General features: G+C 43.3%; 1 protein-coding gene across 1 annotated transcript in view; it reads right to left on the bottom strand.

Moving 5' to 3' along the window:
- MCOLN2 (mucolipin TRP cation channel 2) overlaps positions 1-15007 on the bottom strand; it is a 61023-nt gene that overhangs the window by 28250 nt on the left and 17766 nt on the right. The window contains exons 3-6 of the mRNA XM_082657455.1: positions 10410-10583; positions 8498-8651; positions 1295-1379; positions 1094-1190 (exon numbers count right to left, since the gene is read on the bottom strand). Of these exons, the coding sequence (XP_082513581.1) occupies positions 1094-1190; positions 1295-1379; positions 8498-8651; positions 10410-10583 (510 nt within the window). The remainder of the gene's footprint in view (positions 1-1093; positions 1191-1294; positions 1380-8497; positions 8652-10409; positions 10584-15007) is intronic.

The raw sequence follows: 15007 nt of genomic DNA, 5'->3' as shown, positions 1-15007 counted from the left end.
GGGTTGGTCATAACGATATTCTTAGATTACACTGAGAATGTGTAATGTGCACGTGGCTTGTGCTCAAAGATGTTCAGGCACCTGTGGGTTTAACCATAGATCACATACACGTTCAGCTCTCCAAGCTTTGCCTTGCCTTGGATTTAATAATGCGTTTTGTAATGTGTCGGTCACCCCAGGGAGATTAATCATGCTACTCTCTGGGGGAGACATTCTTCCTTACTACATGTCACAATTTATAATTAATTTTTTTGTTGACTTGTTTTTCTATCTCTTCCACTAGGCTGTAAGCTTCCTGAGGGCCATGGTACCTCTAGAGCATGGCAACTTGCCTGCTGCCTCGTAGGGACTCACTGAGCATTCAGCGATTGTTGTTGAATGAAGCATGCTTCTGAATTGCTAAAACAACAGCTACATATAACGTCCAACTGAGCATTCAGTTCTGCCCATCAAGAAACATGAAAGAAGGAAGGGAGGGAGAGAAGAAGGGAGTAAGGGAGGGAGGGAGGGAGGGACGGAGGAAGGAAGGGAGGGAGGGAGGGAGGGAGGAAGGAAGGAAGGGAGGAAAGGAGGAAGGGAGGAAGGAAGGGAGAGAGGGAGGGAGGGAGGAAGGAAGGAAGGGAGGGAGGGAGGGAGGAAGTCCATGGCACATGCCTGCCCCTCCCAAAATAAAAGCTGCAGCAATTGATCCTTTGCAGATTAGCCTTCAGACCAAGGGGGCACTTTCTGCCTTGAGGTTTGAAAACATTTGCTACAACATTTGCAAAGACCTTCCTTCGAAGGTGGGAAAAACGTTATAGGCACTTAAAACACAGGTCATAAGCTATTTTTAAAAATGTATTCGGAGAGTAGGAAGTCAAAGTCCACTTTGAAAACTCTTCTCAACCCCAAAATCTAGTTTTAAAAAGTTGGAATGGGCTTGTATCATTTTTAGAAGTCACGGCCTCTGGACCAACGATGCTATAAAGTGGCATTAAAACTGTTTTAAACACAACTGCATCAAACACATCTATAGGCAGAGGTGCTTTGCACTCTGCACCTACAAAAGGAGTAGAGAAAAATGATAAAATGGCTTAGTAAAATAGACACTTGCCGTATTCTGAAAGATGTAACAGTCTGGTAGCTCTCGGGAATGAATCGTCTGCAGGTCAATGCCTTTGAGATGAAAGGAGATTTCAACTTGCAAGAGGCTGAATAGAAAATATTACAAGGTATAAATTGCCATAGTCTTCCTCCCCTACTCTCCTTTCCCCATCTGCATCTCCTGGGCAATGAGACTCGAAAGCATATTTACCGATAAAATGCCAGTCTGAAGAATGATGAGTTCTTCCAGTCCTGAAGGTTCTTGGAGAGGGTCTGGAGGTCTAGGTGAATGCAGTCTAGGGCCATGAAAAAACCACAGTGACTGTCAGGCAAAATCAGATGCTAAAACCAGTGGGCTGAAGTGTGATGAGAGCAGAGGACTCAACAAGTTCCAAAGCATCTCTCCACAGAATACTTATTAATCACAACAGGGAGACCAGTAACTTTACAGTGGGGAACCTGGCAGATCCCACCCTAGCCACGTGATCAAAGTTAACTTCACCAGGATTGAGATAAAGAGACATCATGTGCCTCCTGAAATAACGTACCATTTGTGTGGTATTTCTGCCCCAAATGCGTAACCTCAATCTAGGCACAAAGAAACAGGAAAACTAGGGGCTTCCCTGGTGGCGCAGTGGTTAAGAATCCGCCTGCCAATATAGGCGACACAGGTTCGACCCCTGGTCTGGGAAGATCCCACATGCCATGAAGCAACTAAGCCCGTGCGCCACAACTACTGAAGCCCGCATGCCTAGAGCCCGTACTCTGCAGAAAAGAGAAGCCACGGCAATGAGAAGCCCGCGCACCGCAACGAAGAGTAGCCCCCGCTCGCCGCCAACTAGAGAAAGCCCACGTGCAGCAACGAAGACCCAGCACAGCCAAAAATAAGTAAGTTAATTAAAAAAAAAAAAAAAAAAAACACAACAGGGCTTCCCTGGTGGCGCGGTGGTTGGGAGTCCGCCTGCCGATGCAGGGGACGCAGGTTCGTGCCCCGGTCCGGGAAGATCCCACATGCCGCGGAGCGGCTGGGCGCGTGCGCCATGGTCGCTGAGCCTGCGCGTCCGGGGCCTGCGCGTCCGGAGCCGGTGCTCCGAAACGGGAGGGGCCTCATCAGTGAGAGGCCCGCGTACAACAAAAAACAGGAAAACTCAAGGGAGGGACATTCTACTCTTTAAAAATGTCAAGGTCATTTAAAAAAAAAAAAAGCCAAGAACTCAATTTTTCTCCAGATTATAGGAGACTAAAGATACATGACAACTAAATGCAATATGTGATCCTGGACCAGGCAGGTTAGGCATGGCTTTTGCTGTAGATAATGTTAGGGCAGTTGATGAAATATGAATAGGGTCTGTAGATTATAGTATCACATCCACGTTAACTCATGCTTTTGAGCACTGTTCGGTGGTTATGAGGAGCACGTTCTTGTTTGGGGAGATGCACACAAGTACTTAGAGGTAGGGGCCTTGTGTCTGCACCTTCGTCTCATAGATTTCAGGAGAAATTTTTTTATGTAGGAAGAATGATAAAGCAAATGTGGTAAAATGTTAGCATTTGGGAAAGTTAGACGAAAGCCATACAAGGACATCTTTGTGCTAGTTGGCAACTTTTCTGTTTAGTCCGATACTTTTCCAAAAAAAAAAAAATAAGAGAAAGAAAGGAACTTAGATTGTACTCAAATAAAAATAAATTATGAGCTGTAAACTATAAAAGAATGATTCCAAGAGCCGCACATAAAAATAAGTCTCATTATTGTGTAGCCTAACACTTTGGCAGGAAACCGAGGAGGTCTGGAGACAATGAACACCTTTCATGGTCAACGCCCTTCAAGGTCACTCAGCCCTGATGCCAGAAGTGGTGTGAACCAGCCTGGCTGACTCTCACCTGGGCTGCTGCTGCCCCCTTTGTGCTGCCTCAAGAATGGAAAAGTCAGGGCCTCCTGCAGTGCCTGACACTCAGTAGGTGCTTGAGAACCCGGGTAGGCCCTATGGCTTGTTCTCTGAGAATGTTCTCTCACAATTTGACTCTTTATTTGCTTATCTATCTCCTCAACTAGAAGATAAGGTGCTTGAGAGCAAGGGCACGACTGCTGTGGCCGTTGAACACCCATTGCCTAGTATATAGGACACTCAAAATATGGAGGACACACTTACATTTTATGACAATCAGGTATCCTGGGCCAAAAACAAGGACACGGAGCTGAATGGACAGCTCAACAGCCACAATGTTTAAGAAAGGCAGGTGTCAGAGGGGGTGCCTCCCTGTGTTTGGCAAATGGACCATGAGTATCAAGAAACAATTCAATGTTGGTTTTCCTGACTGGGCCTTGATTGATACAGTGAGGGCAGTTGATCAAAAGAAGCTTTTTTTATAGGAAACTAAAGATAGAATGATACAGATAGCAAAAACATACAGGGACTTACTCTCTGCCAGGCACTGTGCTCGGGGCTTTATAGGTTCTCTCATTTAATGCATCATCCTGTTTAACCCCCCGAAGCAACCTTGTGAGACATACACTATTGTTGCCATTTTACAGATGGACAAACCGAGGCACAGAGAGGCCAAGAAACTTCCTCAAGGTCACACACCTAGCTGGTGGCCAACCAGAAATTTTTTTTTTTTTTTTTTTTTGCAGTACGCGGGCCTCTCACTGTTGTGGCCTCTCCCGTTGCGGAGCACAGGCTCCGGACACGCAGGCTCAGCGACCATGGCTCACAGGCCTAGCTGCTCCGCAGCATGTGGGATCTTCCCGGACCGGGGCACGAACCCATGTCCCCTGCATTAGCAGGCGGACTCTCAACCACTGTGCCACCAGGATGAAGCCCCTAACCAACCAGAATTTAAATCCACATGTGCTCAGTTCCAGAGCCTGAGCTCTTCACCAGTACATTGATGAGGCTGACCTCTGAGCACCTATTTCGGAAACTCAAAAGGCCCAGGCTCCCTACCTGACTCATTCACTTATTCAGTAAATATTTACTGAAAGCTTTCAGGGGCCAGGCATTGTGCCAGGCACTGAAGGTAGAGCGATGAACGAGACAGAACGAGGTCTGTATGGAGCTCACACTGTAGTGGGGGAGATAAACCAAGAGTGAAAAAATATACACAGGACAATTTCACGGTGTGCACAGTACTGCCAAGACACAGTGAAGTGATGGAGGGTGGGGAGGCCCTACCTGAGGAGAACTGTTGGGAAGGGCTCTGAGGCACTGGGGCTGTTTAATCCGACACCTGAGGGAGGAAGGAGACCCAGCTGAGCACAGATCCAGGGGGAGCGCTCCGGGCAGGACAAAAGTAAGCACTAAGTCCCAGGCAAGAAAGAGCCTGACTTGTTCAACAAACAGCAAGGAGGCAGAACCAGGGAAGCGGGGGCTTGGAGAGACAGGCGGGTGGCCGGTCCTACAGAGACTTGTGGGTTTTATTCTAAAAAGATGGGAAGCCACTCGTGGTTTTTAGCCCAGGGAATGAGATGTCCCAATTTAGCCAATTTTTTAAAAAATATCATTCTGGTTGCTGAGGGGCAGGGCAGGGGGTGGAGACCAGTCCAAGCAAGAGCGGCAGCGGCTTGGACTACAGAGGTGGCAATGGAAATGGAGAAACCAACACATTCAAGTTTGGGGCTTGAGCAACTGGGAGTATGATGGCATGATGTGAAAATGTTGGTTTCATTTTCCGAGATGGGCAAGAGTAGAAAGAAACAGGTTGAGCCAGGGGTAGGGGGTGGAGGAGGCTTGAGATGTTCTGTTTTGGACACAGCAGGTTTGAAATCCCTATTAGAGTCACAGAGGGGGTTGTCAAGTGGTTTGTCAAGCAGCCGGCTGAATGGAGGAGGAGTCTGGAACTCAGGGAGGAACGGAGCTCAGAGATGCGAATTTGGGTGCAGAGAGAGGGAGGCGACTTCGCAGAGCTGAAAGGGGTGGGCCCTGGTGCTGTGGGAGGCCTTTGGCCGCAGCCTCGCCTCTGCAGCACCGGGCTGACGGGGAAGCCTGCTGGAGGTGCTGTGTGCGGAGGTTTGCAGATGTGTGGCAGTGTGAGCGTGTTCTGCTCTGGCCCGTTTCTCCAGGAGGTATCAGCAGCTGGGGCACCAGGGCTCGGCCACAGAGGACCCTGGTGACGGCTGGCAGGATCCAGGTGAGAAAGAAGGGAGAGGCAAGTGCCCGAACCGCTTCTGTAAGGGAGTGATACTGATGGACAGAGGTGTCCAAGCTGGTACAGGGGGCACTGAAGGCCGATGGTGATGGACAGTATAAAATGTGTGAAGCTGGTAAAAGAGAGAGAGGTCTGTGCGAAGTCAAAGACCGCAGCTGCAGAGTACTGAACCGGCGCTTCCCAAGCTTCATGTGCGTATATGTCATTCAGGGATCTCGTTAAGATGCAAATTTGGATTCTGCAGGTCTAGGGGGGGCCTGGAGATTCTGCATGTTTCACAAGCTCCTGGGTGATGCCCATGTTACCGAGTTTAGAGTAGCAAAGACCCACGGTCACTAAATCGCTGCATGACCTTGGCCTAGTCACCAAGCTTGACTGAACATCAGTTTCCTCAACTTTAAAGTGAAGGCCAAACTGAGGCTATTTAAGGCCCTTCTACCTTCAACATTCTTATTCTAAAGTAAAGGAAAAGGAAAAAATAATATTTAAATTAAACTTATCTGGGCAAATGACTGTATTCTGAAAGAAGGAGGAATTTGTTAAAAATCTGTGTGCCCGATACTGTCCTAGGTCTTCTTCTCCTGTATTTCATTCATTCTAAGACATGAATTCACTTCGCTGTACAGTATAAACGAACACAATATGGTAAAGCAACTATACGCCAATAAAAATTTTTTTTAAATGAAAAAAGACATTAAGTTTTTTCACTTTCAAATGTTTATAAAACAGGTGCGTTTTTTAAAAATTGATGACGGATTCAGAGAAATAGGACAGCACATGTTAGTTAATGTTACACTATCTGTAAAATTTGCCTTATAAAAGTCTATCTGATTATTCAGATTCTGTAATTGTAATAGGAGGACTACACTTTAGCTACATGCACATTCAGAACTCTCTGGAGTCTGCCATATCTCATGCTACAGTCATTGCTAATGAGGCCACCAAGCACTTGGTGGCAGCAAAACCTAAGAACTGAGATTTTTTTTTAAAGCATGGCAAAAGCCCCGAGTAAAACATCAAACTTCAAACAGAACAAACTGATATTGGAGTAGCAGCCTCATCACTCAAATGAATCTCATTTACAAGGCAGAACACTCCAGCAAATGAAATAACAACCCTCTCAGAGACAAAGGGAGGGTGGATTCAATATGTTCTTAAAATGGCAGGTAAAATGATGAAATGGTCATAATGTTTCATGCTAAGAATACGTGGAAAGAAGATAAGAAATTCAAAATCTGCATTATAGAAAGTGAAACACTGTAGTAGAATGATATCCATCTAAATGTTGTAAAAAAAAATTTTTTTTAACAGGATTCATTACAGTACCCCAAGTGAAACTGAACTGTAAAGCTATAGGTCTAGAGGCAGGGACAGAGGGATAGGCCCTCAGCATGAATTAGGGGAAACCCTTAGCTTGAACTGTACAATCAATCGTGCAGCTAAACATAAACCCACCAGGAAAGCAGCACACAGGCAGATCTCTGCGCTGAGCACACTGAAGGATGCTTCTCTTAATCATAAAGATACCACAAAATTCATAAATAGGTAATCTAGAACAGTTTCTGCTAATTCACCTATTTAAACTATAATGCCACACCAATGAAGACAAACTCAATCCCTATTTATACCGTCTGCAGGCTTCCTCCAATGTGTCCAAGACAAGAAAGTCTAAAATCCAGTATCAAGCATTTTTAAGATTATTTTTTACACCTTTTGAATAGATACATCAAAAAGTTCTCTTTGATAAGTTATATTTAATTTAATAAGTCAAAAAATATAATTAGCTTGCTTCAACAGTCTCTCTTAAAGTCAAGTCAAATTAATAGTCAACTTCTCTCCATTTGGTTAAAAATATTCCATATGATGGAAAGGAAATGACCGAGGACACCAATGTCCAATGGTCAGGGAATAAATCCTGCTTTCTGCTCTGTCTCGCCTAGCCACTGATACTGACTTTGGCCACATTTCTTTAATCAATTTTCCAAGAAAAATCAGTTGAAGGAAACAACATATGAATCACTGGAAAATAGTCGTATGATTCATCCAATTAAGGCTCACATTTTTAAGAGGACAAGTGGTCATGGCTCATTTGGAGCAGAGGGTCACTGCACAAGCTTTCAGCTCCACCTCTCAGTACTCCCAGTTACAGGAACTGCCCACGGCGGGGAGCACAGCTGACAGCGCAGGAGAAACATGCAGGGTGAAACTGGATCAGCCCCTGCAGACTGACTACCACACAGACCTCAGGATAGCAGAGCCTGCAGGGCAATAAGATAAGGGACATTTCAAGGCTGCTGGCCACAGAACCAAGCTACTGATGGGTCTCTGGAAGCAACCTGGGGACCCTGACAAGTGCTGGCTTATGGGCTGTTTCTTTTAGAGTCAAGAGGGTAGGACACATTTACTCCTGAAAAGATTCTAAACAGGTAGCCTGTGGGAAATGAATTAGAACCTTTACTTCACAGGGATGTTCTTCTATTGTATTACCAAGGCACCTTAAAATCGGGTTATAGGAAATATGGTCAAATGAACTCTGGAGCTCTCTTTTTAATAAAACCACTCCAAATTTACACTGCTACTAGGACCCAGATTTCTGACCTGTTAGCTCCTTGAGGAGCCATGACTGGTTAATCTCTGCAACCCCAGTTCATAAAACAGGGAGTGCTTTAGGCGTGATAACTGTACACCAAAGATTTGTTGAATGAAAGACAAAACCTCCCGAGCCTCAGGTCAGATACTTTGCATTTATATATGGAATGCTTTTAAATTCTTAACAGAATGTCACAAAACAATTCTACTTGATTAGATGTTAACTTTTTGCCAATCTCCAAACAGAGAAAATGAGTTATTAATCACAATTCATCTCTGAAGAGCATTAACATATTTAACAAATGATAAAAGCAAGAGTACCCAGCATTTTCACTCACATTATTTCATTTAACAAATACAGTCTCATTTTTTTTCAAAAAGCCTAATCCCCCCCTCACGGAGGGAAAAAATTAAACAAACAGGAAACACCTGTGCATTTACTCCCCAAAACCAAAAATCTTGAGTTGCACCAAAGAGATGCACAAATGTTCCTGGTCCTGTCACAGCACACCCATAGTTTCCTGAGCCAAAGCTCTTTGCAGGCAAACGTTAAAGCCTCAGATAGGTCAGCCGTCACAAAAGCAAAGTTGTTTCATTTGGGCTGCCGGCGCACGAGGGTGTTTTTTGCTCTTACCACAGAAGATGATAAAGAAATATAATGAAATTATCACTGTATTACCTATTTCAATGTCGCTGTCAATATTTAGCGTCTCATTAGAAGGAAACATGGCCCCTTTCTTGTAATGCTGCTTACAGACTTTTAATCCAATTCTGTTGTCTTCATTTTCTCCATAACCAAGGGTCCCCAGAGATAAATTCCTTAGCCGATGAAACTATTAAAAATAGTTAAATAAAGACATTTATGAGCTTAACAAGTTTCATCAGAACTTACAGCACATGGAATATACTTTTAGCTATTTTTTATTGTTTGTCTCATATCCCTCAGTAGAACTCCCCAATGTAAAACACCACAAGGTAATCTTCTTGGGTTGAGCAGAAACACACGGCGTCACAGAACTCGAAACTAAAGTGCAGCCAGAGGCTCCCACCTACTCAGAGCCAAAGTCAAGGTCCTGCCTATCTCTCTGAACTCCCAGCCCACTACTGGCCACTGGCTCCACCCCACCACCTCCAAAGCCACACTGACCTCCAGGCAGTTCTGGAGCTCTCTAGGCACACTCCTGCCTGGGGCCTTTGCTGTTCCCTCCGCCTAGAAGCCCAGGTACCTATCTGCAAGGTTCACGTCTTCAGACCTTGACTCAAATATTACCGCCTCCATGAGGCCTTTCCTTACCACCCAAAGAAAACTGCAAACATCCATCTCCAGTGCACAGGCACCACCAGGCAGTCCAGTCTCCTCCCCTGCTTTATTCCAGTTATCATTTTCAACATACCTCTGAGGACCCAAGCCATCCACACCCACCGCTTACGTTAACACAGCTTTACCATCTGCCTATCTGTACTACCAGGGCTTTACTGGCCCCTATCTTCATTAATATGAATTTATTATTCCAGGAAACTTTTGCCCAGGAACATAAAAATTGCAAGTAAGTGTATTATTTACTTCAGGAACAGCCCCAAACCTCATTTAAATAGATGATCATTTTGAAGATGTAGTCTAATAACTCCCAAGACTCTCTGAACATCCCCCACCAAAACCCTCATCTTGTTATGCCCACCAGTCCTAAACTATTATAGGATGATCTTTACTCAGTTCTTATCCAGCTCCCCTCACATTGAAAGACATGCCTTAAACCAGACTTCAAAATCTATAGCCAGACTTTGCACTCTACAACCTATGGAGAATGGTCAAGGGACCATCTCTGCTACCACTGTTAGCAGTGAGCTCAGTCTTGCTTCCCAACATGCGTTTTTTTGTTTGTTTGTTTGTTTGTTTGTTTTGGTGGTGTTTTCAAGGAGTCAGCATTCTGTACTATATTTTTCACTTCTTTTCATTTCTCTGGCTCTCCCCTCTAGAATTAAGCTCTATAAGGACAGGAGTTTTGTCTGTTTTATTCATGCTATATCCCCAATGTCTAGAACAGTACCTGGTACATACTCGGTACCCAAATATTTACTGAATGAGTAAATGAATGAATGAATGAATAAGAAAGAATAAGAATTTCTCTCCTTTAAATATTTTCTTCAGGCCTACCAATCTGGTTTCTCAATACTACCTAGACACAAATATTATCATATCCTACTCCATATTCTTAAAGTTCAGCTAGGCTTATTAATGCTAAGACATCAAAATTGAGATGCTAGAATCTTAGATTTGGTCTCTCATTCATCAAACCTTCTGAGATTACAAGCCTACTTTTAGCTATTTGGCTATTTGATCTGCGGTAATCTCCCAATAGTAGCGGGTGGGAAGGGATAAATACAAACATAAACCTTAAAGAAAAACTTAAAATAGGCAAAATCTATTGTGTGGAAATGTAGCTACAGAAAAAGCAATAAACTTTTGGCAGACTATGCAAAACTTAAATCAGAATATGTTAATATATGTATAATTTTTTTCTTTGCTAAGACAACAAGGTCAAGGATCAACATATTCTCAAAGTATAGGTAAGTCACAACAAAATACTTGCCTGACTAATAGCAAAAAAGATGCTCTCATAGGTGTCCTCTTGAGTATATACACTGCAACTGTATTCATCTTCATCTACACCGGAATATCCTTTCAAAAACAAGTGCTTAAAAGCAACAGTGTTTTCTTCTTTGAAGGCAACCACCAGCTGGTTACTTAAACCAAAACGAACAAGCTAGGAAAGAAAATCAAACAGAAGTATATGAATTTTACCATTTACCAGGGGAGGCGAATGCCTTCTTATTATCGTGAATCCTCACCTAAAACATCAGCCAGAAAAATCTCACTGCTTTGGTTTTTACTAATCATATCAATGTCAAAATACAGGAACTCTTTCCCCCCAGAAATAACCTCACCAAGCTAAATCAGCAATTCAAAATAGCATAAAATTAGAAGAAATGAGCACTCCCAGCGACTAACAACCTTACTGGCCTTTAATGATGGGGAAGGAGAAGAGGAAGGAGGAATCCAAGTCAGTTATGTCTGAATCCATTTTCCGTTTTCTTTTTTTATAGTTCTGCTATTTTTTCTTTTCAAAAAAATTTATTTGAAATATAGTTGATTTACAATGTTGCGATAGCTTCAGACGTATGGCAAAGTGATTCAATTATATATATATATATATATATTCTTTTTTATATTCTCTTCCATTACGGGTTATTACAAGATATTGAATACAGTTCCCTGTGCTATACAGTAGGTCTATTTTTCTTATACTTGCATTTCAAATTTATTGTTTTCAAAACTGATGGACATTTGAGCCTTGAACAATGCGGGGATTAATCCAAGTATAATTTATAGTCCGACCTGCGAATTCGAGGATTCAACCAACCGTGGATCGTGGATCATGTAGCATTGTAGTATTTACTACGGAAATACATCCTCGTATAAGTGAACCTGTGTGGTTCCAACCTGCTATGTTCAAGGCTCAACTGTGCTTAGTAAACCACTAATTCATGTGCTTGACTGCTATTGGACAGTTAAATCTAAATGATTTCACATTTAGAAATTGTAAGTATTTTAAAAAATCATAACAATGTTTTGCACGTGGCTTTTGAAGAACATTTTTGAAAAGTGGCCTGTATAGTACTTCCTCCAGCTAAGAGGTAATTGTCGTCAAAGGAATTCAATTCCTCTAGCTCTGCAAGAACTCGTATGAGATTTACACCTAAGAGTTCCTGTCTCCAAGATTTACAGCATCAAAGCACCACAAAGGATAACAGGGGTCACTCCACCTCCATGATGTCTACCCAAACACTGTCACCACGCACCCACCTTCTTGTGATAAAACTCCTACTTATTCCTCCTTATACTGTATCACAGTACAGGGTTAGATGCCAAGGGCTCTCTTCACCAGAAGTGAATGTATTCTTTCTGCCCTTAAGTTTTCTTCTTGGAATCCAAGAAGTAGGGAAAATTAGCAGGCACTAAATGTCTACCCCTCAAACCCAGGAAATTCCATACACAAACAGCCTCTCTCTCCACTCACACTCAAACTCACACTCTGTCACATACTCTTTCACACTCACTCTCACACACCCTGTCTCACACGTACACCCTCACATGTGCTCTGCTGCTGTCGTTCTCTCTCCTTCTCACATCAACACAAATACAGACACACACATGCCATGGCAGAAGTCAGACCCTTATAAACACTGTCCCACACACCCTTCCCCATCTACCCACTTTATCTCCTCATCTGCTTTATAAGACAATGAGAGTCCAGAAAACTTAACCCAAACCTTCACCATGCTAAGTCACCAAAACAATTTGGGACTCTGCTATCATGTGTGAAACCAGCAAGTTCAACAAGATGACCTTGACATTTGTGTTACCTGCTGTCACTCCATGGTTCAACTACCAGACCTTTCAGATGAAACAAATGTTAATTTGCACCTGCAAACTTACATAATTTTTTTAGTGATTTGTATTTTTTTAAATTTATTTCATTTATTTTTATTTTTGGCTGGGTTGGGTCTTCGTTGCTGCATGCGGGCTTTCTCTAGTTGCGGCGAGCGGGGGATACTCTTCGTTGTGGTGTGCAGCCTTCTCATTGCAATGGCTTCTCTTGTTGAGGAGCACGGGCTCTAGAGCGCAGGCTCAGTAGTTGTGGCACACGGGCTTAGTTGCTCTGCAGCATGTGGGATCTTCCCGGACCAGGGATCAAACCCTTGTCCCCTGCATTGGCAGGCAGATTCTTAACCACTGCATCACCAGGGAAGTCCCTGTATTTTTTTTATCTTTTAAATTTTGCCCGACTTTTTAAAAAGGCTAAATAATTTAAAATAGTTACCACTTTTCAGCAATTATCACACTCCAGGCACTGTACTAACTGCTTTACACGCACCATCTCCCTTACTAACACAACAATCTTATGAAAATGTTAATACTGTTAACCCCACTTTACATATGTGGAAACTGAGATTCAGTCTCATTACACTGCCCAAGACACCTAACTAGAATGAAAGCCAGGCCTAAATCCAAAGTCATTTTTATTATGTGACAGGAGTTCCATCTGCTGAAAAATCTGACTTCAGGACTCCTGTTAAAGAATTTAGGTGCCAGCTTTCCAGACCTGCAACTATTGTTTGAGAATGTACGTAGATGACACTCTTTAGCATCTGAACCTCACCAGATCACATTCCTCAAATACCAAGTCAAAGGACTGAGCCATTGCTTAACCCAGCTATTCTAAGGAAAATATCAGATAAGAAGTCCCACAACATCCAACCTGTGCTCAAAGCTAAGTAACCAAAGGCTGAAGATTCTTTCAAGCATGTGATGTCTATCAATGGTGCCTGTAGGAACTGCCAGAAAAGGAAAGGTCACGTTGCTTTCCAAAAGCTAAAAAAGTAAACCAGGGAAACAATACACACATGATTGTTCGGGGGTTTTATTAAATACTGACATACAAATGAAAAAAAAAACTGGTACACACACATGAATCAAGTTCTTCAGTCGAAGTTTACTGAGTGCTTATTCTGTGCCAAGCGGGGATACAAAGTGGACAAGGTTGACACTGCATAGTGCTGAATAACAGCTCTTACGTCCTGAGTGCCAGGCACTGTGCCTAAAATTTACAACTTTTATGTCTCACTTAATTTCCCAATACCCTCTGAGGGAGATATTATATTAGACTCCACAAGGACAGGGATTTTTCTTTTCTTTTTTCCACTACTTTGGGCTCAGGAACTGGAATAGTGGCCATCACAATGTCAGAGTCAAATACCGAATCTGTCCATCCCATTTTATACACCTGCAACCTGAAGTCAGATACTTTATCCAGGTTGAAACAGAAAAGTGTGAGAGCGGGGATCCAAACCAGGTTTGTTTGACTCACCTGTTCTCTTGACCACATGGCCTACAACCTCTCAAACTGAAATGCTGCCAACTTAACTCTAGAAGTGAGGAATATTAGAGCCACTCTTCCCACGCTCCTAGCTAAGCTAAAGAAACCCAAAAAGTGAATGGGGAGTGAATAACTCGACCAAGACAGCAGCATTCAATTTGCTGCTATTTTAAGCTACCACCTTATGTAGACTCAAAGCTCATTACCTCCATTTTGGGAATGAGAGAACATGGAGGTATAATCTCTGCTTGGAACCACCTCCATCTGGCATCAAGAACAGGAAGTGTTCTCCATCCTGTTGTTCACAGAACAAGCAAAGACCCACATGTATGGCCCCAAATAAGGTCGGGGGTAGGATTTGCCAAGCAACTCTCAGCAGAGGAGAGAAACCCTGGAGGGGGAGATCATGAGGTCCCCTTCCTGCGATGGCAGAACGAAACACCCCCTACAGAGCAAGAGTGAAGAGATGATGGAGGATTGGTCAAATAATTTCATTTTTTAAAAGGGGCTGACAGGGGCTTCCCTGGTGGCGCAGTGGTTGAGAGTCCGCCTGCCGATGCAGGGGACGTGGGTTCATGCCCTGGTCTGGGAAGATCCCGCATGCCGCGGAGCGGCTGGGCGCGTGAGCCACGGCCGCTGGGCCTGCGCGTCCGGAGCCTGTGCTCCGCAGCGGGAGAGGCCACAACAGTGAGAGGCCCGTGTACCGCAAAAAAAAAAAAAAAAGAAAAAAAAAAAGAAAGGAGGGAGAGAAACGGTTCCCTGGTAGACACAGGGGGAGGATTCTAGCTTAAGGAATAGCGTCCAAAAAAAAAAAAAAAAAGGGGGGGTTGACAAAAAAGTGCATTCTAGCCCCACTAACTAGATGTTAAGATTTGCTGAGGTTATAAGACAGAAAAATAATTACTCATTAAGTGCAGCCTGGCAAAGATTGTGAATTTAAGACCTGATTATGAAATCAATGGAGGAGAAAATATTCTGTACCAGGTAAAAACAAGACACCACTCTAATAATATACAAAGAATATGGGAGAGAAAGAGCAGATCTAGCAAAAGAATGTAGACACCTCTCTCAAGATTATAAATCACTGCAGAATGCAGGGTAGGAATGTCTAAAAAAAAAAGTTTCCTTCCCATCAACCGTGATAAAACAGAACCCATCCCATTAGACTTGAGGATGGAGTGCTAAAAGCGACAGAAAAAGAGGAGGAGGGAAAAGTGGGATTCGAAGGAAAGAAAGATATTTGAGAAATC

Source organism: Grampus griseus, assembly GCF_964374135.1.
Source record: "Grampus griseus genome assembly, chromosome: 1".
Taxonomy (NCBI): Eukaryota; Metazoa; Chordata; class Mammalia; order Artiodactyla; family Delphinidae; genus Grampus; species Grampus griseus.
The sequence above is the reverse complement of the archived record's forward strand: the minus strand, read 5'-3'. Positions and strand labels throughout refer to the sequence as shown.